The sequence below is a fragment of the Myotis nattereri genome (genome assembly GCF_964212035.1).
Source record: "Myotis nattereri genome assembly, chromosome: 10".
Taxonomy (NCBI): domain Eukaryota; kingdom Metazoa; phylum Chordata; class Mammalia; order Chiroptera; family Vespertilionidae; genus Myotis; species Myotis nattereri.
This window is the reverse complement of record NC_138085.1, coordinates 60,222,100-60,249,747: the sequence shown is the minus strand read 5'-3', so window position 1 is coordinate 60,249,747 and position 27,648 is coordinate 60,222,100. Positions and strand designations below refer to the sequence as shown.

Sequence of the window (27,648 nt, the reverse complement as noted above, 5' to 3'; positions counted from 1 at the left end):
AATATATTAGTTGATTCGTTTTCTAATCTTCTTTAGTGAAATATCTACTCAAATCTTTTGCCCATTTTTAAATGGCTTGTCTCCTTGTTACTGACTTATAAGTACTCTTTATGTATTCTAAATACAAGTCCTTTATCAGATACAAGATTTAGAAATACTTTCTCCCAATCTTTGGCTTGCACTTGCATTTTCTTAATGGTCTTTTGGAACACAAAATTTTAAATTTTAGTGAAGTCTTAGACTATACTTTGAGAACCATTGCTCTAAAGCAGCCGCGGGCAAACTACGGCCCGCAGGCCGGATCCGGCCCGTTTGAAATGAATAAAACTAAAAAAAAAAAAGAGACCGTACCCTTTTATATAATGATGTTTACTTTGAATTTATATTAGTTCACACAAACACTCCACCCATGCTTTTGTTTCAGCCCTCCGGTCCAGTTTAAGAACCCATTGTGGCCCTTGAGTCAAAAAGTTTGCCCACCCCTCCTCTAAAGCCTCAAAAATTAAAAAAACAAACTAAACCCTTGAAAAATATAAAAGCTTAGTGGTTTCCATCTGCATAACCAATATGTAAATGTCACTCACAGTATCTGCTTTTGTTTTGTTGTAACAAAGCCTATTATAACTATCATCCTAAACATGTTCACCCTTTTTAGGAAGAACAGAAAACTTGCAATGAACTGGCTTTAATACATTATGGAATAAACAAATTCAGCTGCAAATGGACCTAAGGTGGGAACACGGGGTGGCCTGCTGGCACTACAGAACATGGGATGCTGAGTTTTCAGAATCGTTGACACCGTGCTTAAAGAATAAGAAAGATAGCCCTGACCACTTTGGCTCAATGGATAGAGCGTCGGCCTGAGGACTCAAGGTCCCAGGTTCGACTCCGGTCAAGGGCATGTACCTTGGTTGCAGGAACAAACCCAGTGGGGAAGCAGCTAATTGATGTTTTTCTCTCATCGATATTTCTAACTCTCTATTCCTCTCTGTAAAAAATCAATACAATATATTTTTTTTAAAAAAGAATAAGAAAGATGTCAACCTTACAAATTAAAGGGAACAAAGATAAATGTTACACATTGGTAGAGATTATAGAAAAGAGCATACTACCAAAGAGTTACATTTGATTTATTTTGATATTTTTATCTAATTTTCTTCTTCTTCACCTCAGAACCTTTTAAAATAAGTCATATACCAGTACAACCCTTGCTTTGAAAATCCATTGTACTTTGTATTAAGAGGAGTCAAAGTTGGCAGCTAACATTCAAGTCTTATATGGGGCCATATTTGCAAACGCATAAAACATACTTTAAGAATATACAGGATATGTTTGATTCAATATTAAGAAGCAATATTAAGATTATTCATTTCCAAGGTGAAACCCAAAATACTACATGTTTACTCCTTGAGGATTATTGCTATCAAAAAGGCAAATCATAAGAAACTGATGTAAACACTATTCTATAACCATGACCAAAGACATGTTCTGTGACTGTGGAAAGACTGTAACAATAGGATAGTTAAAAGATGAAGAAAATCTATTTAAATGTTCAACAAAAACCCTTCTTTATATAATTCAAGTTGACCTAGGACCCAAACATGAAGTTTTGTTTACTTAAGAACTACTAGGATTCCACTGTAAAATGCTTTTGAATATTTAATGTTACAATTCACATCTTCTGTTGATAATATACAAGCCATTAGTCCTCATTGTTTTCAAATTGCTGGAGATACACAGAGTGTCCCCAAAAAATGTATACACATTTTAACAGCTGATTAAGTTTAAAATGACATGTATTTTAATAAACCTTTATAATTATTCAAAGTGTGTGCATACATTTCTTGGGACAGCCTATATTTTATATTTCTACTAGTCTTCATAAATTACACTACAAGGAACAAGCTGGTTGGCCAATACTCATTCTCCCTTTCCCTCTGAGCCATGTAAAGTCACTTATGAAGAAGCTGTCCAAAGAGATGCCAGAGGAGCGGATATAGTTTCATATGTGATCCACTCTCTCAACACAGCCTGGCTCTCAATAAGTAACTTACAGGGAATCTCATCTAACCTCAGTACACTTTTTGCTTCAAAATAACTAGTCACTGGAACGTCGCTCCCGATTAGACCACATTAGGCTATCACCATCTCTGTGATGTTACTCAACTTGAGACTGAAGATAAAAATCACGCCATGTGAAACAGAGGAAAGAGTTTCCGAAATAGCATACAATCGTTATAATTATTCTGAAAGACTGAAAGGAAAGAATAAGCAAAAAATAATAATTTTTAGGCCTTCTTTTATACCAGAGGTCAAGTCCCTTTCTCAATCAACTAGATACAGTTACCGGGGGGAACACCCTCATTAGGCGACCATTTTTCCTGCCCTTTATGTACAAACCAGTCCTCTGGTCCTAGAACACTAAGATGGCTCAGTAGAAAAAAAGGAAGCAGCAGCAAGGACCTCACACAGGACTGTCATCAGTGCGTGCCTCTGCATGGCAATATGATCCTAAGAGATGTCCATCCTCAAAAACCTGCAATTTCCTTGTGAGATTCTTAACAATGAGGAGTAAGAAGAACTACCCCCAAACCTTCACCATTTATCCAGTGAAATACAAAAAGAAAATCACTAAAACGTTTGCTTATACAAACTGCAAGTTACTATCAGACCAAATAGATACCAAGGAGATTAAGAACACAAATACATCCCAATCTTCTGTACAAAGCCTACGTGGCCCTCTCAGAACTCATAGGACTGTACCACTGCGGCGATTCATCCAACTATGAGCAAGTGCCCTCAGCCTAATCCTGAGGAAGGGAAGAATGATCAGTTCTATCTGTCTTCGGCTTGTCTGAAAATCTTGACATTTTCCAGCAAGTAAAGGTTCCAAAGGGCAGGTGTCGGAATGCCTTAGCCTCACAAGTGGTGCTGGGAGGCAGGAAAAGCAGCAGCAGCATGTGGCCGCGTCAGAGCCACACAGGAGCTGCCGAGAGAGCACATTCTGAAAAGAGCAAACCTCAGACTTGCTTACATCAATCTCATGCCAGATGCCACTATCAGAGCAAAGCTGTGGTGCCAAAGATTAGCTGCCCAGAAAAACATTCAACTCAAGGCTTTCACAAAAAGAAAAGACCTGAGTGAAATGGCACCTGTCCACATCCTGTCTGTTAACTTGCTCAAACTAGCTCCTTCGATGCAGAGAAGAAAATGACCAGAGAATGCTTTGCTTCATCTTAACAGTGGGTATTATTTTCTCAACGTCATTTTCAGGTATTCTAAAGGAAATTATATCAATCCCCTGCATTTGCCTAATACTTAGAGCTTTATGAAAGTGCTTTACAATCTGCTAAATCAAACTACCTTCCTATAAGAGAGTCTGGGTCATACATACCCTCTTCATTTTATCTGTGGGGTAAGAGAGAACACCAAAGAGTTAAATGAAATTAGACTGAGATCATGTGAAACCAAGAATTTTTAACAAACAAACAAAAACCTGGCCTCTGGACAGTTAGGCCAGACTTCTTTCTATTTAGATACCTACCCTCTGCTCACTCCTCTCCTTCCAATCATCTTTTCAGAGTTTCCCAATAATAAGAAAGCCTTGGAGCCTTTGAAAGTTGTTTATGAAGGTCAATCAATAAGCATTTTTGTTCCAGAGGTTACATAGCATCATGGTCTACTTTTTACTCCTCAGATCTGAGTCCAAGAAACACTAATGATTTCTGAGGAATACTCAAAGCAGGAGATGCTGGAGAGGCATAAAATAAGTTAAGGAGCATTCGCTATCAAGTCATCTGATTAGATATATCAGAAACGACACACACTCTGATTCGCTCGGATAAGCAGTGCATGATTAATGACATAACTCACCCATGGGGAAGAAAATTCAGTATCATTTATAGTTTTATACTTTATTGGAAGATACAAAGGGACCAGGGGGCCAAACATGAACCCTACAAAACACTGTATTTCCCTCTCAAATCTCAAAGGCAGAGCACACACACAAAAAAAGCTAGGACCTTGCTTAGATTCAAGTTAGTAGATTTTAAAATAATATGTCAATGCGAGGACCCCTGGAACCATCTAGAACAAGCATGTTCTAATTTTTCCCCAAATTGTTTTTTTCTCCTCTACAACACTTTTAGTCCCTATGGCTACCCCACTCAAATTGATTTATTTTCCATACACTTACGCCTATTTTCACACTAAACCAATTCACTAGAGTCTACGTTATCTTGTCTTGCCTTCCAAGCAACCAGCAAGTACTGCTCTTCTACTCTGTGCAGTTGCTCAAGTAACTTCTCATCTTCATATTTTCAAATCTTATTTTAAGGTCGACTAAAGTATACAGCATAGAAAGGATAAAAGTAAATACTAATTAACACAGACCCATATTTGACTAAGTATTCTTACATATGTAGCCTACATTTTGAAAATCAAATGTTTTAAATAAAATTAAATAAGTTAAAAATAAATATTAACTAAGAGTGAATTTTTCTAAATTTATTTCTTGTTCACCATTTAGTATGTAAGTTTCCATTTCCATAAAACAAGTTATTTTGATCAGATTACAATTTTCCATGTCTACTTCTTTTTTTCTTGTTACTCCTCTCCCGAGGATATTGTTCCATTGATTTTTAGAGAGAGTAGAAGGGAGGGGGAGGGACACAGAGAGAGAAACATCCATGTGAGAGTCACATCTACTGGCTGCCTCCTGCATGCGCCCTGACCAGAGCCAAGGTTGAGCCTGCGACCAAGGTACACGCCCTTGACCACCATAGAACCCAGGACCCTTCAGTCCGCGGGCCGACGCTCTATCAACTGAGCCAAACCAGCTAGGACTGTCTACTGTCTTTTTTCTTACACATTTTGCTAGCTTCACTCCAGACTTCCCAGAATATGCTTTATTCATTTGCAAATAGAGGAAATTGCGGGGTTTTTTCCATTAACATGGATAAAAACCGTTCTGTGTTCAGATCTGGAGTATAATAAAGATGAGAACTGAAAACAAAGCGTGATGCTGATGTCAAAGAACATTCATTGCTCAAAATCATGCAAATGGTAAACAGACACATGAAATGGACAAGCTTTGCACAGCAACTGGATTTGGTATATATTTCAACTGAAATACAAGCAGAAGTAGGGTAAGCCAGACACAGATATCTCATAATTTCCAATGTCATTGTAAAGAGCCACCAGTTTCAGTCCACAACAAAGCAAACTAGGGCACTTAGATGTAAGTTGGACAATGACGCTCTGCAACAACCTCTTTGATGAAGTCAAAGTACAAAAGACCATGCTTGGCATTAAAGTTACTGAACAGTCTCTAAAACTTACACATGAATCCACATGCAGTCAAATCTCCCACTAGATCTCTCAGATCTTTTAGTATCTCTTATGGTATCCCTGGCAATTTTAAATCTTGACAGTCAAACCTTATTTTTTGACAAATGTATTTTATGTCAACAGTGCTTAATACTAAGACAAAATCATGGGTGGGTGGGTGGGTGTGTGTGTGTGTGTGTGTGTGTGTGTGTGTGTGGCGGCGGGTAGATCCTAAGACTAACACATGAGTAAACATAACCTTCTGGTCTAGTCTTACCTAAAAGTAATGACATCTACCCATCTCTTAATTAAAAAGTTTCATGTCCCAAGTTCTTAAATTTTGCTCAGGAGATACTTATGTAATTTTAAAAACACAATACATTAACGAATGTTAGAAGGTTGTTCAGATATTCAGTCACAGCATAACTTAAAAGTATACCCTTAAAAATTAAAAACAAATATAAAAATAACACAGATTAGAAGAAAGCTAAAGCTGTGCTCTTGAGATTCCCTAAGGTAAGAAAGGAAAAGAAAGTTGTAACTGTCACTTGTATGTACTTAACACCATGTGTAAAGAAAATCCGCGATATAATCTGATCCTGAAGAATTTAAACTACAGACTTTCTGATTTCCCAGTGCTGGCAATCACCTCCAGCAGGAACTCTGCACAATGACTGAAAGAAATTTTAGAATTACTTCATTTCCCCTTAGTTTGTTTTAAGTATGAAATCTCCATTCCAAGGTAAATTTTAAATGACTTGATATTGTTCCGAAAATATATTTTATATCAAATAGCTCCAATGAATTTTTCCTGTTAATTTCAAGTTTTCTAACTCAAACATAGGACAATTATAAGATTACTAGGGGCCCGGTGCACGAAATTCGTGCACTGGGTGTGTGTGGGGGGGGGGGGGAGAGTGTCCCTCAGCCCAGCCTGCCCCCTCTCACATACTGGGAGCCCTCAGGCGTTGACCCCCATCACCCTCCGATCACCTGATCGGCCCCTTGCCCAGGCCTGACGCCTCTGCCAGAGGTGTCAGGCTTGGACAGGGGACCCCCATCTCCCCCCGATCACTGGCTCTGGCCCCCACCCAGGCCTGAGGCCTCTGGCCCAGGAATCATGCCTGGGCAGGGGACCCCCATCTCCCTCTGATCGCTTGCTCCACCCCCCGCCCAAGCCTGACGCCTCTGACCCAGGCTTCAGGCCTGGGCAAGGGGACCATCATGTCCCCCCAATCCCCGGCTCCGCCCCCCACCCAGGCCTGATGCCTCAGCCAGAGGAGTTGACCCTCATCACCCTCCGATCACCAATCACCGGATCGGCCCCTTGACCAGGCCTGAGGCCTCCGGCAGAGGTGTCAGGCCTGGGCAGGGGACCCCCAGCTCCCCGCAGTTGCAGGCTCCGCCCCTGCCCAGGCCTAATGCCTCTGGCCTAGGCGTCCGGCCCAGGCAGCGGGGACCTGCAGTGGCAGCGGGGGGCGCCGCGATCGTGGGCTTCGCTTTAGGCCCAGGCAAGGGACCCCTAGCTCCTGGGACTGCCAGCTTCGACCGTGCCCAGCTCCCATCGCTGGCTCCACCCCTACTTCCTGCTATCACTGGCCAGGGCAGCAAAGGTGCCTGATTCTCCTATCATGGCTGGGGGGCAGGGCAAAGGCGGCCCCAGGGCCGCCTTTGCCCTGCCCCCCAGCTCTTAGCTCCCCCCTGGGTTTCAGATCACTGTCAGTGGCAGGGGGCTTCTTCCTGCTTTCCCTTTCGCCTCCCTGCATTGTGCCTACATATGCAAATTAGCCGCCATCTTGTTGGCAGTTAACTGCCAATCTTAGTTGGTAGTTAATTTGCATATAGCCCTGATTAGCCAATGAAAAAGGTATCGCCGTACGCCAATTACCATTTTTCTCTTTTATTAGTGTAGATAGTCTCTAAAGTAATATTAATGTAGCACATCACACAAATGTGGAGTCATATTTCAACATCATTTTCATTTGAAAGTTAAAAAAAAAAAGATGTTAGAATACAAACCCAAGGGTAACTGACTTTTTTATCCTTGGAGGAAAATTGGGTACTGGTATTTCTTCTTTATGAACAATTATAAACTAAACTGCTAAATGAAATAGATGATTTTATTAAAAATGGATACAACTATGATTTAAATCATAAGTCTTCAAGAAACAAATTTTTTATGATCATGGGCATTCATATACAATGATATGAAAGATGTTAACCTTTTCCTCATATTTAAATGGGAGGGAGGAAAAAAAAGAAAGAGAGAAGGAAGGGAAGCAAACAGATAATATTTTCAGGAGAGGGAGCAAGCGACCACACACATACACATACATGACTGGCAAATTCATTAAAGTAACTTTTTCATTAAAATATTTTTCACTAGTCCAGCCGGTGTAGCTCAGTGGATTCAGCATCGTTCCATGCATCAAGAAGTCACTGGTTTGATTCCCAGTTAGGGCATAGGCCTGGCGGGTTTCGGGCTCAATCCAGCAGGGGGCAGGCAAGAGGCAGCAATCGATGTCTCTCTCTCATCAATGTTTCTATCTTTCCCTCTCCCTACCTCTCTCTCACTAAAACCAATAAAAACATATTTTTAAAAATATATTTTTCACCAAAATATGTAGGATACAATCTAATAATGGCTTGCAGAAAAAGTAACAGAATGTAACCAATCAACCCTAAGCAATCTGCTTCTCCAAACCTTCTACCCACCCTAATCTCTGAGGGTAAAATGAATGTATTTTCCTCACCTGGAATAAATCACTATCATTATGAGCAAGTTTGAGAGTATCCATTTCTAACCTTATCTAGTGGTTAAAAAGCAAAACCTCACTTATTAGAAACACATACACACACAAAAAGAAGACATTAAAAATCACTTTTCCTCTTCTTTCAACCTACTTCCCAGACTTAGAAACCAGTCAACTGTCAGCAGATATTTATAAACACCCATTTCAGTTCCAATTTGGCCTTTTAAATATTCCCCTAAGTAGTTGGTAAAACAAAGATTTCTAAGATATTTTTTTCAGAAATAGATTAGCATACATGATATGTGTGTGTATACACTCTATCTTTGCTTCAAGCTTTAACTTCATTTAAAAATGTAAATTTCCCATTAGATAGAGTTATACAACAGCACAAAAAAATAACTTGTATCTGAAATTAGTCTATTCCACCATTTTCAATGCCAGGGGCAAGCTTTTAAAGCAAATAATACTTCCAAGTTGGAAGATGTAGACTATAATATAATTAACAAATAAGGAGACATAAAATTTACACATTTTACCTAAATCTATTGTCCTTATGGAAAGCTGTATTTTTGTCACGAAGATTAGACATTACTGCATTAGCCCCCACACTGTAATATCTATAGAAAAAAGTCTTTCAACTATATACAAGTATACATAGGTAAAGTTCCTATGAGAACACCTGCCAAGAAGCTTGAATGATCATGTTAAATGGATCCCAGGGTTTACAACGCTGCAGACGTTCAAAGGCACTCCTCGTTCCAAGTATCACCCTCAGAGCAGGAGAAGACTTCACTTTAGGCGCATGTCTAAGTCGTTTCCCTAAGTTGTTTTTTGTCATATTAAAATGTCAAAAATTATTCTATCAAATGCCATCTCTAAGGAATCTACATCAGCCCAAAAAGGGGCAACCCATTAGTAAAGTTGGGCCTTTTAACGAGGGAAAATTTTTCTTTTTCTATCGATATCTGAAATTAGTAGGGTCCAGAGAGAAAAGTTTCATCTCAGCAGTTAAAGTGCTACTGATAGCTATAATCACATGCAGGCTGCAATTCCTTCTGAAAGGCTTTCCAAATGAACAAATACAAAGAAAAAAGAGAAACACAAGCGTTTTCATAGTGAATGACTGACTACCTAGGATTAGAGTCATCCAAAGCCAGTGTTAGAGATCCAGATACTCATTGTGAACTAACAAACCACAGGCAAAGAAATCCCTGCCCACTCCTTGGACAAGGTCAGTGCACCCATCCCCTGGCATAATAAATGATTGAACTTCAGGTGTAGAAGGTGCTTCAGGAAAGTCAAATCCACCACGAATAATTTAACGCCTCTCTATGGCCTCGGATGAGCAAGTAAAATCCTCTGACAAAAACATTTCCTATTCACTTTGTTGTTTTCCAAAAGCTGCATATCACTCTGAGACTGCCTTGTAGCAGACGTGTTCATTCATTAGCAGCACAAGTGCAGAGATGTAACAGATGTTCTTTGGCAGCCAATCATACTGGATCTTTTTCACCTGAAAGTCCAGATGGATTCATAAAGTACAACATCTGTAATTTACCCAAAGAAATGGGCGTCATGTTCATCTACTAGAAAAAAACTAGTGATTGTCCATGAACTAACCCCAAAAGTTCTAAAACTTGATTTCAAAGGACAGGAATATAGGTAACAGGACAAACAAGCTCACAAAATAAGACTGTTTACATGAGACATGTACTTAAATTACTTAGGCTTACAGTCTGGCAAGAATCATTCATTATATGACCTGTGGCTACTAAAGTAATCCACAGGTTCATTTTTAACTGTGGCAAGGGGCAGGGTTAAAAACAAAAATTCAATGGTATACATTCCCATATATGTATTCCTTCTGCACTTTTCACAAAAAGCCTCTTTGATTTGGATTATCAAACATTTCCCAGGGCTGCTGCTTTTTAAAATCTCCAGTCCCAGATACTAAATTTCTTGGCTTTGTGGCTCAAGCGATGACAAACAGATGATTTCCTATTCACCCCACTTACCTCATCATCAGTAAGACGGCTAGAACCCAGTTATGTTAAGAATTATTTCCAACAGCCACCTTCAATTACAAATGTTTGACATGATCACAGACTTCCAACGCTAATCCCTTTTTAAGTTGAAATACCCACATAAGGGCCCTTTGAGACACTCAGCATGGCTGTTTTCTTTGCATCGCCTTATCCTGCAAAGGGGCTAAAATACATTAGAATCTCTTCTCTCCTCCCCCATCACTATCATCCATCTCTTATGCAAAGCAGCACAGAGACCCACAGTTAAAACACTGTTTTTCTAAGTATGTTTCTAAACCTGAAGACTGTTAAAGGAAGGAAAAGAAAATTTCCACGTAATATACTCCCTTAGTTTAACACACATTTGCATGACCTGAGTATATTTAATTTCCAGAGCCCTACTGCTAACCACAATTCTGGACTGAAAAACTTGCAGTCTGTTCTACTCAGGGAAAATATCCATCATTTAACCCAATGTAAAGAAAACCTGAATCTACATAGGACAATCCTATCAACATACCAAATTACACTTATTCATTGAAGATATATTTTAAAATTTCAAAGAATAACACAATTTCCTGGCACACCAAATTCAGTCATTTTTACCAAAAGCATATATTGAAGTCTCTACTATTTCCAAGAGACAACCAACTAACTTGTACTTTGAACAAAAAGGTGATGATGCTGCTTTACCTGTAGATGAGTTCATAAAAATCTGCTCTTAACCAGACTTTTCACAAGTCAAATTCCACTGTAAATGCATCCAAATGCAACAAGAGAGCTCAGTAGCTAAAGGAACAACCACATAAAATTTTATAGTGTAAAGAATTCATGGGTAAAGCCACATCATGACCCCCCTTCCACTAGGAGCTTTTAACTTGAACTTTTCTGTTCAGAATTTGCATAAGTGAACAACTTTTCATTAAGCCTGGACCATACCTATGTTAGTTGTGGAAACGTGTACCTCCATCTCTACTCTGAGAGAAAAGTAGGTCTGTACCCCTTAAACTACACCTACTTTATGTTCCCATAGAAATGGAAAAGAAGTAAAAATCTCATGGTGAGAAGGACCAAGCAAGAATATAATAACCACTTACAAATTACCCTTGGCTCAGCTAACAGGAAGCATCACCAGAAAGTGAAGGGAATCAGGATATGTCACCCCAAAATATGCCACTTTGAGAGAAATAATTATTTTAAGCTGAAAGAATCTGAGAAACAGCAGGTACAGAAAGGGCTCTCTGACCCCCGCCCCCTTCTGCCCTGAAGCAGGTCTTAGGTCACTCATGAGAGGTGTCCTCCCAGAACTTGGGGGAGCATCCTTATCTCCGAGGACAGGTGTGTGGCCAAGAGGAATCCAAAGGCACAGGCCTTTTCTAAGATTCCTCCAGTTTATTACTCTTAGCTCAGGCCCTTTTTGTCCCCCATCACGTTTTTTTCCACAACTTTCCACTCTTTAAATCTAGTACAAACTTAGGCTTAATCATTTCTTTGAGTCTTCATTTCAGAATAAAGGCTCTCATGTCATGGAAAACTTATGTCAAATAAATTCGTTGTTTTTCTGTTAATTTTCAAGCCCAGCCAGGGACCTCAGAGTCAAGGGTAAGTTTTTCCTCCCTACAAAAGCAAGAAATCAAGCTCTGCCTTCAAACTCTTTCCTTCCTGTCCTGTCACTATTTTTCTATAACACTGAATCCATTGCTCCAACAATGGTTATCTACAGGTTGGCACACCAGAAGTGGTGGAGAGATCTCTTCCTTCCTCTACATTCTTCATCATATAGAACTGTTAGGCCCTAGCCAGCGTGGCTCAGTTGGTTGGAGCATTGTCCATACACCAAAAGGTGGCAGGTTCAATTCCTGATCAGGGCATATACTCAGGTTGCAGGTTCCATCTCTGGTCAGGATGCGTACAAGAGGAAACTGATTGATGTGTCTCTTTCACATTTTGATGTCTCTCTCTCTCTCTCTCTCTCTCTCTCTCTCTCTCTCTCTCTCCCTCTCTCCCTCTCTCCCTCTCTCCCTCCCTCTCTCCCTCTGTCCCTCCCTCCCTTCCTTTTTCTAAAATCAGTTTAAAAATAAAAAAAGGAAACTAGGACAAAGGTAATCCCTCAGGGACTATTTCCTGTCATCTGCTGAGATTCCAGGCTCAAAAACTATCTGGGTACTGATGAGAACATATTAGTACAACAGTCTAGTAACATAAAAAGGGCTAGTTTAACCCCTGAAAGTTTTCCTCCTGGAGAATGCTCCCTTAAAAAAACACTGAGCAGGTAATAAAATAGTTAATTAGTTTCAATTTGGCACTGAGACAAATTTAGTTCATGCTAAAGTCTAAAACATTTAAAAGTTCAAGAAGATGGAAAATGTTCAATCAAAGGAGGTGTTGTATTCCACTGCCTCAATAATAAACTCTGAAAGAGCTTTAGGGCCCACCAAGACCAAAACCTGGCTGGCTTGATCACAGAGCCTCAGGTCCTTTCTGGGACATGCGGAGTTAGTGATCTTTGAGGGTATTCTGCCTCTAACACTATATTATGTGTAATTTAGAGAGTTCTTAATGCTAAGAAGCAGATGAACATAGATTAATCTAAATATAAACTCAGCCTGTTCAGAAGATGTTCGCTATTTGTCTCCACCACCTCCAAATGAATGATCAAAGGTAAAAGGTAAATTTTTGAGTATTTAAAATAGACATTTATTTCCTTACGTCAAACTTCCTGAAAATACCTGCCATATTTAAAAACTGGAGAGATGAAAAGTACGTGTACTGCCAACAGCATGAGGTTTAAAATCAGATCATCGGGATTTGAGTCCCCCCTCTGCGAAGTCTTTCATGCAAATCCGCCTGCAGTTCAGTCTCCTCGCCTGTAAACGCAAATAATACTTCCAACCCGGGGCTCACTGTGAGAAATAAACGAAAGGTGTAAAGCTTCTGGAGAAGCAGTAGTAAACCCACAGGCTGTTATTACAAAGAAAGTCTGAATTATACAACTTACTAAAATCTACTTTTACCAACCTATAAGAAAAGAACATCATAATTTAAATTAGAAATACTCCTACTACAACACAAACTGATTTGTAATGAAGTAAAAATACTTCCCAAGTAACTCCTAAAGTCAGTATTTGGAGGCAAGTATTTGACTGGAGTAGCCTTTTTTTCTTTTAAACAAAGGAACAAACTATTTGAAATTCTTACTAAGAGTCATCCCAGTTTATGAAATCTCATTCTACAAAGCAGTGACCTACTGACACTGCATATCAGCAGGATAATTTGGTGTGGTGAAGCAGCATAGTGGGTAACCAGAAATACTAAGTACTTCACAGCAATGGGTATGAATTGTTACAAAAAGTCAAATGTGAGAAATAAAATTTATCTGGCAACTCACCTATGAAAGAAAAAGAAAAATCATTACTTTGCTAGGACACATCTTCCCTAAAGTGCAAAAACACCATTCAGAAACACTTCCCAACACAAATGATTTAACTATGACTTCGTTTATCAACCTTTCAGGCTAAAATCAGGCAGAATAATAATTTTCTTACATGCTTAAACAATTCATCACTGAAGTGAAAACAAATACACGTCACGCTTCTGGACCCTTCTCAGCAAGAATAAAATGGAAGGAGGGTGTTGGAACTGTCTGAGACCTCTGGCTCCATCATTATGGAAATCAATAAATAGTCTGAGTCTAGGTTTCCAAAAGAAATATCGATTTCATCACAGTCTCTCTGGAATAAATGCTTTTCAAAGTGTTCCAATCCTCATTTAAGCTACTTTTAAAATTATTAACAACCTCCTTATACCTTCAAATTTTATAGCTCTATTTTCAAAGCATTTTCAACCAAGAACTCTAACCAAATCTGTCTTAGATTCTGAACTGCTATGACAAACCACATTCTTTATCAAATGTCTTTATTCAGTCCTCTTATCATTGGATGTCACTGTTTAATTTTAAAAGGAATTTGTGCATCTCGTGAGAAAACATACAACTGAGCAATATGACTAAGACACTTGGGGTCTAATAATGCTTTAAGCTCAAGAATAGCAAATTCAGTGAGAATCTGGGCACAAGAGAGAGCGGATGAAATTAGATCCTACTGGACAGAAAGTGTGAAACTTCAGAATGAAAGGAGACTTATTATTAGCTACTGAGTGTTAGTTCTTATACGGTCACATACTGTTGTGCTGCGTATGTATTAATTTCTTTATTCTTCACCACAACCTTATTATTATCTCAACCTTGTTACTAGAAGCCTGGTGAATGGAAATTGTGCACTTGGGAGGTTCCCTCAGCCCAGCCTACGCTCTCTCCCAGTCCGGGAGCCCTCGAGGGCTTAGTACTGCCACTGAGGCGGAAGAGGCACTTGCCAGCAGTGAGCCAGGCTTCTGGCTGAGCAGCACTCTCCCTGTGGGAGCGCACTGACCACCAGGGGGCAGCTCCTGCGTTGAGCGTCTACCCGCTGGTGGTCAGTGCGCATCATAGCGACTGGTCGTTCCACTGTTCAGTCAATTTGCATATTACCCTTTTATTATATAGGATAACAGGTACAGTGAGGCTAGGTAATTTGCTTAAGTTTATACAATTTGTAAGTGACAGAGTTATAATATGAACACAGATAGTCTGACCCAAGAGCCCATATTTTTAACCATTATTTTGAGCTATGTATTATATTAAGCATAGTACAGATATCTCATTAATCTTCATATTCCTGAAAGGTAGATATTATTATTCTTATTTTTCTAATTAAAAAACAGAAGGTCCAAGAGATTAAGAAACTTGCCAAGTTCAGATGGCTAGCCAGGAGCAGAGCTGAATCAATCCCAAGACGGTACAGCTCTGTAATCTGTGCTCCTAGATACAAACTATACATACCACCGACTAGGGAGCCAGTGAGTCCATCACCACCACACCCCTCACCAATCATTCTGATACCTATTTCTCCACATCTGGCTCTTCTATGCAGCCTGACTCTTTAAAGAACCTACTGGATATTTAAGTAATTATCCACAGCCCCTCCCAGCTTACTTGATCACTGCTATATGAGACTACTTTGAACAGAATGAATGGCAGAATGGCATTGTAATTTCCAAAATAGGCTGACAACCCAGTCGTTTGTGAGTTAAGTGGGAGAGGGAAGAAAGAACTGAGGGCTGGATGAGTCCTCAAAGCCCCAGGTCATGCCACTCATTACCTTAATCCATAGCACCTTGTTTAGAAACCACAGCCAAGGATAGGTAGGCAATAATCTTCCACTTTACATTTTACAACATGTCTGGGGCTTTCTTCAGAATCAACCAGGGAAATATCTTTATGTTTTCCACAGACTATAAAGCAATAGTTTAGAAAAGGACAGATCACAGGATAATGACCTAAAATTTCTCGATATAAAGGACACAGCTGTATTCAAACAACTAAATGTCTTTAAACACAAATATCTGATCTGATTATTTTGTTTACATTAATGAGCCAATTTACAAACTACCAAAGCATGTATTTTTTTTAGTTTGTACAACTAAAATGTTTATCTAAATCTCATGTTGCTCAGAGAAATGGGAGAGGTGCGCTTTCTCTGTGGCTTTCTCAACGTGAGCCCCTGAAAATGAAGAAGGCTAAAAATATGAGGTAAGCACTAGACAGATTTAAAGGAGGGCACTGAAAAAGAAACAAAAGTTTAGTTTCCTTAAACAAAGATGGAAGATACAGGGAACAACTTTATAGTCCTTACCATGCTCCCATACTCAAGGGTCCTCATCTCTCCAACACGGGTATTCTTTTGCCCTCACCATCACCTCACCCTATACTCCACCCCTTTCAAACTAAACCTTGGCTCTTACAGGCCCAGGGAAAGAAAGGCTTTACAAAGCAAAAAAGAAGCAAAATGTTCCTGTGGCCTGTTGTACTTCCAAGGCCCAGGGGATCACTTAAGGAATTTACAAGGTAATTTGACTAAGTATGATACTTCTACCTCTTTAAGTATATTCAAAATATGTGTACTATATTCTGTATGTGATAATTCCAACAACTGCATGTTTGCTGGTTCAAAAGCAAATTTTGTGATTTCTGCTGACTCAGGCACACATAGTATTTGTTTATTCATTTTCCCTGGAAACTCTAGAAAAATTTTCATACCTATGTTTAATGTGTTTTTTCTTCCATGAGGCTAGAATTTGCTCCACAGTGCTCTGCCTTAGGAAAGCGGAAATGCTTTTTTTCCTGATGCAGAATCACACTTCAATGTCTACCAATTCCTATGGCTATGATGGGTCATATCAAATTATTAATGGAACATATCTTATATGCAAAAGAGGATGCTGTTAAATATGCAGGGAAGAGGAGGGGAAAGGAATTAAAGAAAAAAGGAGCAGGAATGGGAGAGTATACATCTTCCAGCTCTCATTCTACTACCTATTTCCTAATACCCAACTACTCTCTCAACCCCAGGTCAATCTTCCTAATGCCAGGGGTGACCCATACATGTGGCGATGGCAGCAAGAAGTACTGCATTTCCTATATCAATGAATGGGAGCAATGAACCTCTCCCACCCCCTTACTTAATCAAGAACTCAAATGCCAAATGAATTGTATACACTGCTCACTGCCCACATACACTAGGTATCTCGCTTCAGGAACCTCTGCTGCACATTCTATGTTGACAGATAGCCTGTCATTAATATCTGCTTTCCTTGAAAAGAAAAAGCCATTACCAAACCCCTCTGTGTCGGCTACAGGGTTGACTTCTTATACTTTACAGGGCAAAAACTTGAGTTCAATAAATCAAGATCAGGTCTAGGTTGAAATTCATTTTCCGACCATATATGAATAAAAATTAGTTAAGCAGTAAGTGTAAACAAAATGACAGAATATCAAGAGGATAAGCTATTTTTAAAACATTTTAATTCTACAAATGCATTTTAACAAATACTAATTACAAAGAAGTTTTTAGTACAATAGACTTTGAAAAGCTTCTACAAGGTCAAGTTATGTTAGTAAGTTGAAAATAAAGTATAAATTTGAAAGCCAGTTGATTTTATTTTCTAAAACATTCTCTGATTTCTACTTTTCACTATTCAGATTGAGATAGTTCTATGGTAAAGACATGAGGAATAGATTCTCAATTGTAATGATCTAAAATGCAAAATGCTTTTAATTTTAACCATTTCTCTTAAGTAGGGAGAAACATCCAACAAATATTTTATGAAACAAAGAAGGAATCAGAGTTTCAAAACTGAGTTATAAGAAGTTCTACCCCTATATATTCAGCCTAAAACATAATTGCCTCTGAAATATGTGTTTCCTGGAAAATAAATACTCCACAATGCATATGGCAAGCTTTCCCTGAGTCCTGTTTCCTTTGTTCTTAAGACTCAGTTTCCCATATTACTGTGTTTAAAGCTTTTGCTTAGATGGTTCAGTAAAGAATAAACAGGCTGTGAAGTTAAATTAGTAGTTAAACAATCTCTGAATAAGATACTGACACTGACTTTTATTCTTTCTTTCACAGAGGTTTGATGAATTTTCTTTTCCAACCTTCTTCAATCATCTTATAACGAAGACGAGTGCCTCCTCACTCTAATCATAAGCACTGCACTGGACTAAAAACTACCCGACTCAAATGAAAACACAAACAGGCCATCTTGGGAAGAGCACAGTTGAAAAAGGATATATTCTTAAATTCTCATTTATTCTCCCTGGCTAACTACTATCACCCAACGACCACCACCACTACCATAACCATGCCCTCCCCCCCAGCCCCTACCTTGAAACAACTGCTTTAAATTTCTTTTAATGCAGCAAGCAATAGCTTGTAAAAGGATGCAAACCAGCTGAAACATATGACAGAGAGTGTTAAATACCAGGGAATTCCTATCAGCCATTTTACTTTAAAAGGTACTTTGATGTTGGCTATCTTTCATGTACCTCTTTCATGGCACATTAATAAAGAAAACGAAGCTGAAGTAAATCAAGTCCCAAGGTCACATCTAGAATTACAGCACTGTAGGTACCTGATGAAATACGGATTAATGCTGCATGAGTAGTGAATAAATAAAAGCACCTCTACCCACCAATCAGGCAAGTTTTACAAGTGCTTCTGAACTTTCTTCTGCAACTAGACCTGAGACATCTTTAATCCCCCATGCCCCTAAAACCTAATTATCATAATGTGAACCCAAATGTTAGGGTCTCTTCAAAATGCAAGTGCTGTGAAGCGGAAAAGTAATGGGAATTAAGCTGGGTGTAACCTTAGAAATGTACGGATGTGGGGAACTTGAAAGTGCTATTTCAATACGTTAGGAGAGCATAATACAAAGATTTAGCCACACAAAATATACTGAAATCAAAAGATTTCCTCCTAAAAAAAACACCACACACATATAAAACAAAAGTAAGGTAGATTCAAGAACTCCTTTTTGCAAATATCAAGTTCTGGGGCCAGAGAATCTTCAAGTCCTATGTAACCAAATAAAAAGGATCTCAACAACAAAGGATTCTAGCAATTTTGCATTCTTCTAATGCTAATAAAATAAGAGACAGAACCAAAGTGATTCTGTACAACCCAAACAGGTCTAAAAAACAAACAAAAACTTAAATGTTCCCCAATAATCAATTGAACACACTTTCTAAGCTGTTGGCCAAAGGTGAGCTACTTAATGCCAAAGAAAAGTGGAAAATATGAGTAGGAATAGGCCAAAGAGTTAACAATCTCAAGGTAAAACTCATTCCATTAGTAGTCTGTTGATAATGCAGTCTTATCCCTTACACATCTAATTTATTCTAGGAACTATTTTAAAAAGAGCTGAATTTACAGCCTATAAATACACACATCTTGTATTCACTACACACCCGTGTTCACAACAACACAGAATTCAGCATAAATCAAGACTGTACTGGATCCAAATCAGAGATGGTTAAAGTCCCAAATGATCTACACTACAACCCTATAATATGGTCCCTAAATTCACAAGTACACCATTTAGAAAAAGGTCTATGTACAAGTATTTCACCTACCTATAATTAAGCATTAAAATCTTAAAAACAATTCTTTTTTATTCAACGGATGTCTCTATAATGTATGCTTTAAGAAATAACAGAATGGTGTATATATGAAATTAGTTAACTCCACTCTACTTTCAAGATCACATTAAGATGTTAGGTTGTAGGAGGGTCTAATCTGTACAGACACAAGCTAAGACTGTGCATACACAAAGTAAAACAATTGTTCAAAATAAGGTGGTGTTTCTTCCTTTTATAAAGGTTATTAAAAACACTCATAAAATCCCAAAGTTCATTAATTGTTACCTTAATGCTGAACATATTGTTGTTTAATTTATATTTTAAGTTCTTTTATAGCAAATACACTTGTCTAAATAGAACATCTGTTTTGGTTATAATACACTGTATCTTTGGCAAGAACTTGTAATAAAACGAACAAAAACAATCAAGAATCTTTATTGGATCTGGCAACAAAAGCAGATTTGTAACCAAAACCTTAAGACGAGAAATGACCATCACTGGGCTCAAGGCCAGTACTAATCTAAGTCAATAAACAAAGATCTGTAAGAGGGGCTACAGTTAAAGAGGGCTGGGGGGTGGTTAAGGGAACTCCTGTAGATATTTAAGTTGGACTTAGGGGTATAGAAACACATGGGTTACAAAACTAGCAAAGCATATTTTATTTTGAGCAAAAGCTGTCAAACTGAATCCGAATCCAAATAATATTTTAAAACCACACACACAAACACACACACACCATAATTATTCATTTCTTATAACTCCTTTCTAACAAACCTCATTATAGTCTACTTAAATACATGTTTTTAAAATATTCTGGCTGTTTCAACAAAATGAAAATAAATTATATTTATTATAAAACAATTTTATTTTAAAATTTATTTAATGTCACAAACATCCCAGAAAGAAAGTCTTATAAACACGAGATTATAATAGTAATAGAAAAGGAGAATATCAATAGGTGAAAGGAAACAATAGCCTAGAACAGTGGTCGGCAAACTGCGGCTCGCGAGCCACATGCGGCTCTTTGGCCCCTTGAGTGTGGGCACGCACGTACAGTGCGATTGAAACTTCGTGGCCCGTGCGCAGAAGTCGGTAGTTTGTGGAAGAGCCACACTCAAGGGGCCAAAGAGCAGCATGTGGCTTGCGAGCCGCAGTTTGCCGACTACTGGCCTAGACTATCACAGCACATTGTCTCAAGCATTCACTGTATAAAGAAGAGAGAAAACTGTATCACCTTAATATGTTATCCTATCTAATAAAAGAGAAACATGGTAATTGGCGTACGACCGCTACCCTTCCCATTGGCTAATCAGGGCAACATGCAAATTAACTGCCAGCCAAGATGGCGGCCAGCAGTCAGGCAGCTTGAAACTAACATGAAGCTTGCTTGCTTCAGTGATGGAGGACTCCAACGTTCCCCGCCTGCCACTGCAGGCCTCTGAGCTGCAACTCTAAGCAACTATGTAACAAATATAGAAGCTAAACAAAACCCCAGAAACCTTCTTTAGTCACCGGGCTTCAGCCAGCAGGATCGCAACATTGTAAGCAAAGGCCAGAAACCTACTTTCAGCAGCGGAGGCCTAAGAGCTGGAGCCAAGCCTCAAAGCTAAAGCTGGCCCAGAATAAAAAAAAGAAAAAGAAAAAAAGGAGCGGTTGGGAGCTTCAGCCACCCCCAGCCTGAAAACAGCCCTCAGCCCCTCACCTAGACTGGCCAGGCACCCCAGTGGGGACCCCCACCCTGAAGGGTGTGTGACCAGCTGCAAACAGCCATCATCCCCTCACCCAGGCTGGCCAGGCACCCCAGTGGGGACCCCCACCCTGATCCAGGACACCCTTCAGGGCAAACCAGCCGGCACCCACCTGTGCACCAGGCCTCTACCCTATATAGTAAAAGGGTAATATGCCTCCCAGCACCGGGATCAGCGGAGCCGCGAGGCCTCCCGGCACCAGGATCAGCGTGACAGCGGGCAGCACCCAAACCCCCGGATCTCCCTGCAGCTCTGTGTGTGACAGGGGGCGGGGCCACAACCTCCCCATCGGCCCTGCCCTGAGTGTGAGAGTGGCGGCGCCCCAACCCCCTGATCGGCCCTGCTCTGTGGGTGATAGAGGGCGGCGCCCCAACCCCCTGATGGGCCCTGCTCTGTGCGTGACAGGGGGCGGCGCCCCAACCCCCTGATTGGCCCTGCTCTGTGTGTGACAGGGTACAGAGCCCCAACCCTCCTGATGGGCCCTGCTCTGTGAGTGACAGGGGGCAGCACCCCAACCCCCTGATTGGCCCTGCTCTGTGGGTGACAGGGGGTGGCGCCGCAACCTCCCCATCCACCCTGCCTTGAGTGTGACAGGGGACGGTGCCCCAACCCCCCAATCGGCCCTACCCTGAGCATGACTGAGGGTGGCATCACAACCTCCCGATCGTCCTGCTCTGTGCATGACAGGGGGTGGTGCCCCAACCCCCCAATCGGCCCTACCCTGAGCATGACTGAGGGTGGCATCGCAACCTCCCAATCTGCCCTGCTCTGTGCATCACGGGGCAGCGCCCCAACTCCCCAATCGGCCCTGCTCTGAGCCCGACCAGGGGCTACACCTAGGGATTGGGCCTGCCCTCTGCCACCCGGGAGCAGGCCTAAGCCAGCAGGTCGTTATCTCCCGAGGGGTCTCAGACTGCGAGAGGGCACAGGCCGGGCTGAGGGACCCCCCTTCCCCCCGAGTGCACAAATTTCTGTGCACTGGGCCTCTAGTTAAGCATAATACTCAAACTGGCATCCAAAAAATAATTTAGGCTGTCCCAACTTCCAAGGTTAATTCATGGTCTTCATCACTATTAGAAACTACAGAAGGAGGAGATAAATGTTTAAATATAAAGAAACTGATTTTACATTCCACATGTACAACTTAAATCATTGCACTAGTCAGAAAAAATAAGAGCAACCACAAATTTTCCTCCATATAATTTTAACTTCACAACATTATAAGCTTTACATAGCTTAATACATCTGAAGTTGTATAGCTAAGCTTAATGATTGTTGGGAAGTAAATTTCTTTAAACCCAAACAAAACAAATCAGGTCCAGGTGTTTCAGGACATGGGAAATCCGCAGCACCTTACTCTGAGAGAATCTTCCTCAGTCAAGTTTCAAGGAAACCTCAGAAAATCAGCCCATCAAAATTACTGCTGAATATTGCCTCCAGTTAGAGTAGGTCCAACAACTCAAGTATTTAAACATATTTTCTGACCCTAATTCTAATAAACCTCAATGTGCACAAACTTGAAAGGCATGTCTCCAAACCTAAATTAACAATTAAAATGTTAACTAATACAGTGTCTGTGGCATGCACCTAGAGATCTCACGCTAGTCATCAATCAATTAGATAACTAACATATTTTTGGTAACAACCTAACTAAACCTCCAATTCTCTAGTTTCTCTATAAGGGTATCAAGAGACTATCAAAAGATGTGCTAAAATCTGTATGTGTCTACCAGTCTAGTTTTCCTAAGAAAAATGAAATGAGAGAAGATGGAAATGTTTTATTTATTTAAAAATGCATGCTGATTTCCAGTGATTATTGTTCCGTGTTCCTTCCTAACCTAGTGTTCATAAGTCATCCTTTTATAATTTAAATTAAATAATCTTGCCTGATCAAAACTACACTCAACAGTCATTTACATAATATATCTTATTTCCCCTTTCGAACATCAAAATAACACCTGCCCATATTCAACAATTTCTGAATTTTACAAACAGTGGTATCAACATTTTATTTCCAAGTCCACCTAGAACTCCAGAAAATGTTTCATCTGGGCCAGAAGATAAAGTAAAAAAAAAAAACAGAAGCTCTCTTACTGTCACCCTATTTTAGTTAACCTTCCAGTTTTCTTTTATTGATACAGTGGGGCCTTGATTTACGAGTGTCCGGACTAATGAGTTTTTCGAGATACGAGCTGTCTCTCGGCCAATTTTTTGCTTTGAGTTGCGAGCTAAAATTCGGGTTAGGAGCCAGCTTCAGATACCCCACCGCTAGTTGGCGCAGCGAACATCACAGTGAACGCCACAACATCAGCCCATCACTTTAAGATTTGACATACGAGTAATTTGAGTTACGAGCTCCGTCAAGGGACGAATTAAACTCGTAAGTCAAGGCCCCACTGTACTATTCTATCTTCAGTCCCCAAATCATTCCATTTCACAAATCAAGAGTTGAGCAATTCCACTTTCTCTTAACCCTTTGAGTGCCAACCAATATCCTAAGAACTATGCTAAAATTGCCAAGGCATTTTTGCTGATTTTACAGCAGTTTAGGAAAAAAATTATGAATCGCAAGTAAATGAAGTTACATATTCAAAAACTTAAGGAAACCTTTACTACATTGACATATTTAGCAATATCATCATCACTAATAAAAGCAGACTTAGAACTGGACGCCATTTCGAAGCTTTGATAGCGCTCCCGGCACTTTTGGCAAAAGACAGGAGGAGCGCGATCATGCTCCCCAGACACTCTAGGGATTAATCACTGATTAAGATAGTAACATTATCTACAAGCCCTGGGATCTCTTTTCTACCCTTTTTTCCCTAAAACAACCATTATAAGCCTTTTATGCTATACTCAGCACTTGGAGGCTGGCCCTTAGGGGAGGGTTGCAGACCTTAAGCTTTGGTCTTCCCGTATATTTTTGGCAGATTAGTGACTCTTCTCTTACATATATCCTTGGTTACTTATACTTTTTTCAGTTCTGCATATATCCTTTTAAAATCCACACTTGATTGAGAGTTTGCAGCCAGTACATACAAACTGATTTACTTTTAGCTCCCAATCTCTTTCTGATTACAAAGCCCCTGGGAAGTCAATGAGCTCTATTCAAAATATGATGGACTGTGTGCATTTAAAATATAAGAGCTAAATCAATACTAGGTACTAGCAGATATTTAAAAATTAAGAAAAATGCATGGGTGTAAATGAAAACTGATCCAAACTTAGTTTGGTAAAGACTCTTTCACGTGTAATATAATTCAAAGCCTTCCTCTAAAAAAAATAAAATAGAAATTTAGCCTTCTTAACAATGCTTAAGCAATTTTCTCATATATTTTAATGGGTTTTAACACTTAGCAAACCAGTCACCCAAACCATTTGCATTTTTTTTCTAATGTGACTACTAGTATCTTAAATTATATTCTTTTTTTAAAAAAAATTTTGTTACCAAGAGTGCACCTCTGAATTGGCCTACTAGAAGTCTTTTCCCTTGTAACAAAATTACAATAAAAGTTTGGCATGTGTTAATAAAAGTGTTTAGAAAGTTTTCTTTAACATGAGAAAACTTAATTGAGGAAAATCTATCCACTAATTTAACTTTTCCAGAGAATCTGGAAAGGATTGTAGTTTGTAATTTTACTTGTAGAACACATTAGTCCAGCTCACATATCCTAATATGTTCTGAGAACTGTTGCTGATTCTACATTTATATGTAAGTGCAAGGGACCTAGAATAGCCAAAACAATTTTGGAAAAAAAAAAGAAAGAAAGAAAGAAAGAAGAGAACTGAAAGACTTACACTATCTCATTTCATGACTTATTAAGCTATACAGGTCAGCACGGGGTGGTAATAAAGATACACATATTAGTGTAAGACATGCAGATCAATTAAGCAGAATAAACTCCAGAAACAGATCTGTATGTACATAGTCAGCTGATTTTCAACAAAGATGCCAAATCAATTCAATGGGAAAAAGAAAATCATTCAATAAATAATGTTAGGATAATCCAGACCCATATGCAAAAAAAGAGCTGCCCACCTTTATAAAATTAGCTTTAAATGGATTATAGGCCTAAATTAAAGAGTTAAAACTATAAAATGTTTAAAACAAAACATATGGTAAAATCATAATGACCTTAGTTTTTCCAAACATTACTTAAATAGGACACAAAATGCAAGAACTACATTTAAAAAATTGATAAACTGGACTTCATAAAATATGTGTACTTTTCAAAAGACCATGTTTAAAAAATGGAAAGGCAAGTTACAGACTGGGAGAAATGTTTACAAAACAGGTATCTGATACAGGACTTGTATTCAGCATAAATACAAAATACTCAATAACAGAAGGAAAAATAATCTAATTTTTTAAGTGGAAAGAATATCTACACAGATATTTTACCAAAGAAGATATATGAACAGCAAAAAAGCAAACAAAGATGCTCAACATCATTAATTGCTAGGAAATGTATTTAAAACCATAATGAGAGATCACTGTACATCCACTAGGTTAGCTACATTTAAATGACCAACCATACCAAGCACATTGATGAGGATATGAAGAAAATAGAACTCTGGGGCACTGCAGGTGGGAAGGTAATTGGATACAACCACCTTAGAAAAAAATTTGGCAATATCTTAAGTTAAACATACACCTACCATACAGCACAGCCCACTCTTATTTATTTACTCAAGAGAAATGAAAGCATATGTCCATGCAAACACTAGTACAAGAATATTCATGGAGCTTTATTTGTAACAGCTCAAACTGGCAACAATCCAAATGTCCATCAACAGGTAAATGAATAAACTGTGATTTAGCTATATGATATACTACTCAGTAATAAAAAGAACAAACTATCAATATATGCAACTTCATGATGAATCTGAAAATAATGATACTGAGTGAAAGAAGCTAGCAAAAGGATATATACTGTGTGATTCCAATTACATAAAAGTCTAGAAATGTACAGTATCTATAGTTACAGAAAGTAAATCAGAGATTGCCTGATTGAGGGAGGAGGCAGTGAGGGAAGGGTGAATTATAAAGGAACACATGGAAATGGGGGGGATAAGTATGTTCATTATCTTGATTGTGGTGATAGTTTCATTCAAGTATACATGTGTCAACAATTATAAAATTGAAAACTTTAAATATGTGCAGTTCACTTACGTACATTATCTCTCAGAAACAGTGAAAAACTAACAAATAGGACTTCTAGAAGTAAAAAATATAACTGAAATAAAAACTTCACTGAATGGGTCTGACAGATAAAGAAAAAGCTAGTGAACTAGAGAAAAGACCACAAAGTAGGCTCGAGAGGTAAGAAATGAAAGAGATAGGTTAAAAAGCATGAAGGACAAATAAGCATGGAAGACAGAGTGAAAGGCTGAATGTATATAATTAGAATTTCAGAGGGAGATCAGAGAGAAACATGGGACAGAGGTTAGATTTGAAGAGCAATGGCTGAAATTGTTGAAGAACTAAGAGATGTCACCCTATTAATTTAAGAATGCCAATTCAGGCTGAATTGTCATAAATTTAAAGGAAAGAGAAAAAAAGCCCTGTCTTCTCAGTCATTACAAATACCATACTAAACATCATTTGTAATCTTTACCTTGACTCTTAATTCTGAAGGCCAATGATTCATAGGCATCGAAACTTTGGGAGAGGAAGACTAAGTTATCCAGTCCCACTTATTATTCCGTAGTTAAACAGAGCCCTCCCAGTGTAAAGCCTGGAAAATCCCATGAAACCAAGTAAGCCCTGACTTGCTGCTTCTGTGAGAAGTTTCAGGATACTGAAACTCAAATTTCTGCAAGAGGCAGACACTTTACATGGTCTTGCAAAGCTCTTGTGAACAACAAGAGGTGATTTGGGAGCAAACAGCATGCAAAGCTTTAAAAAAGAAGGGAGAAAACATCACAGAAGGAACATGGGAAGTCCCTTTGCCTCTCAAAGAAAACAGACATTCCTAACATCCTTACCAGTAAACAACATCCAGTGGAGCAAAGTAATTTTTCATTATCAAGTCAGCAAAGTAAGCTTCTGTTTCCCGGCAGGCAGTTCCATTTCCAATCACCACTGTGCTGCAGCTTCAAGGGAGAAAACAGGAGGAGAAACTGGATGAGTTCAAGGCATGCTTCTAAATCAATCAGAAGAAACGTACAGAATGCGCAAATGCTATTGCACAATGCTCCTGCTCTCTCATACACCCAAGCAACTTCACTGTTTCATAAGGGAGACAAACACACATAAAATAAAAAACAGCCCATCTGGTATGGCTCAGTGGTTGAGCGTCAACCTATGAACCAGGAGGGCATGGTTCGATTCCCAGTCGGGTCACATGCCCCAGGTTGTGGGCTCAATCCCCAGTGGGGGGCATACAAGAGGCAGCCAATCAATGACTCTCTCTCTCATCATTGATGTTTCTATCTCTCACTGCCTCTCCCTTTCTCTCTGACATCAATAAAAATATTTTTTTTAAAAACTTAAATAAAAGTAAGATAAAAAACACTGCCTCTTCATTTGGCATAGCAGGCAGTGGAGAACTATTTTACTGTCACACACCTCAAGAACAGTCAGCTTTCTTCCCATCTAGAAGGAACCAAATTTAGACATGGTTAAGTGAATTCTAAGCCACAATAAAGTCATTGTGACTGAATTATGTGATATGTTGTCAAATAATTTAGGAAGCTTCTAACTACTACCATATCTGTTCCTTCAGATCCATGAAGAAGAAAGGAAAGAAGGAAGAAGGAAAAAAGAAGGGAGAGAA

The 27,648-nt window shown here is 39.2% G+C and overlaps 1 protein-coding gene across 1 annotated transcript in view; it reads right to left on the bottom strand.

Annotated features, from left to right (window-relative positions):
• The window catches only part of SRBD1 (S1 RNA binding domain 1), a 156,148-nt gene that overhangs the window by 90,384 nt on the left and 38,116 nt on the right, over positions 1–27,648 (bottom strand). The window contains exon 14 of the mRNA XM_081100554.1: positions 26,858–26,965. Within this exon, the coding sequence (XP_080956680.1) occupies positions 26,858–26,965 (108 nt within the window). The remainder of the gene's footprint in view (positions 1–26,857; positions 26,966–27,648) is intronic.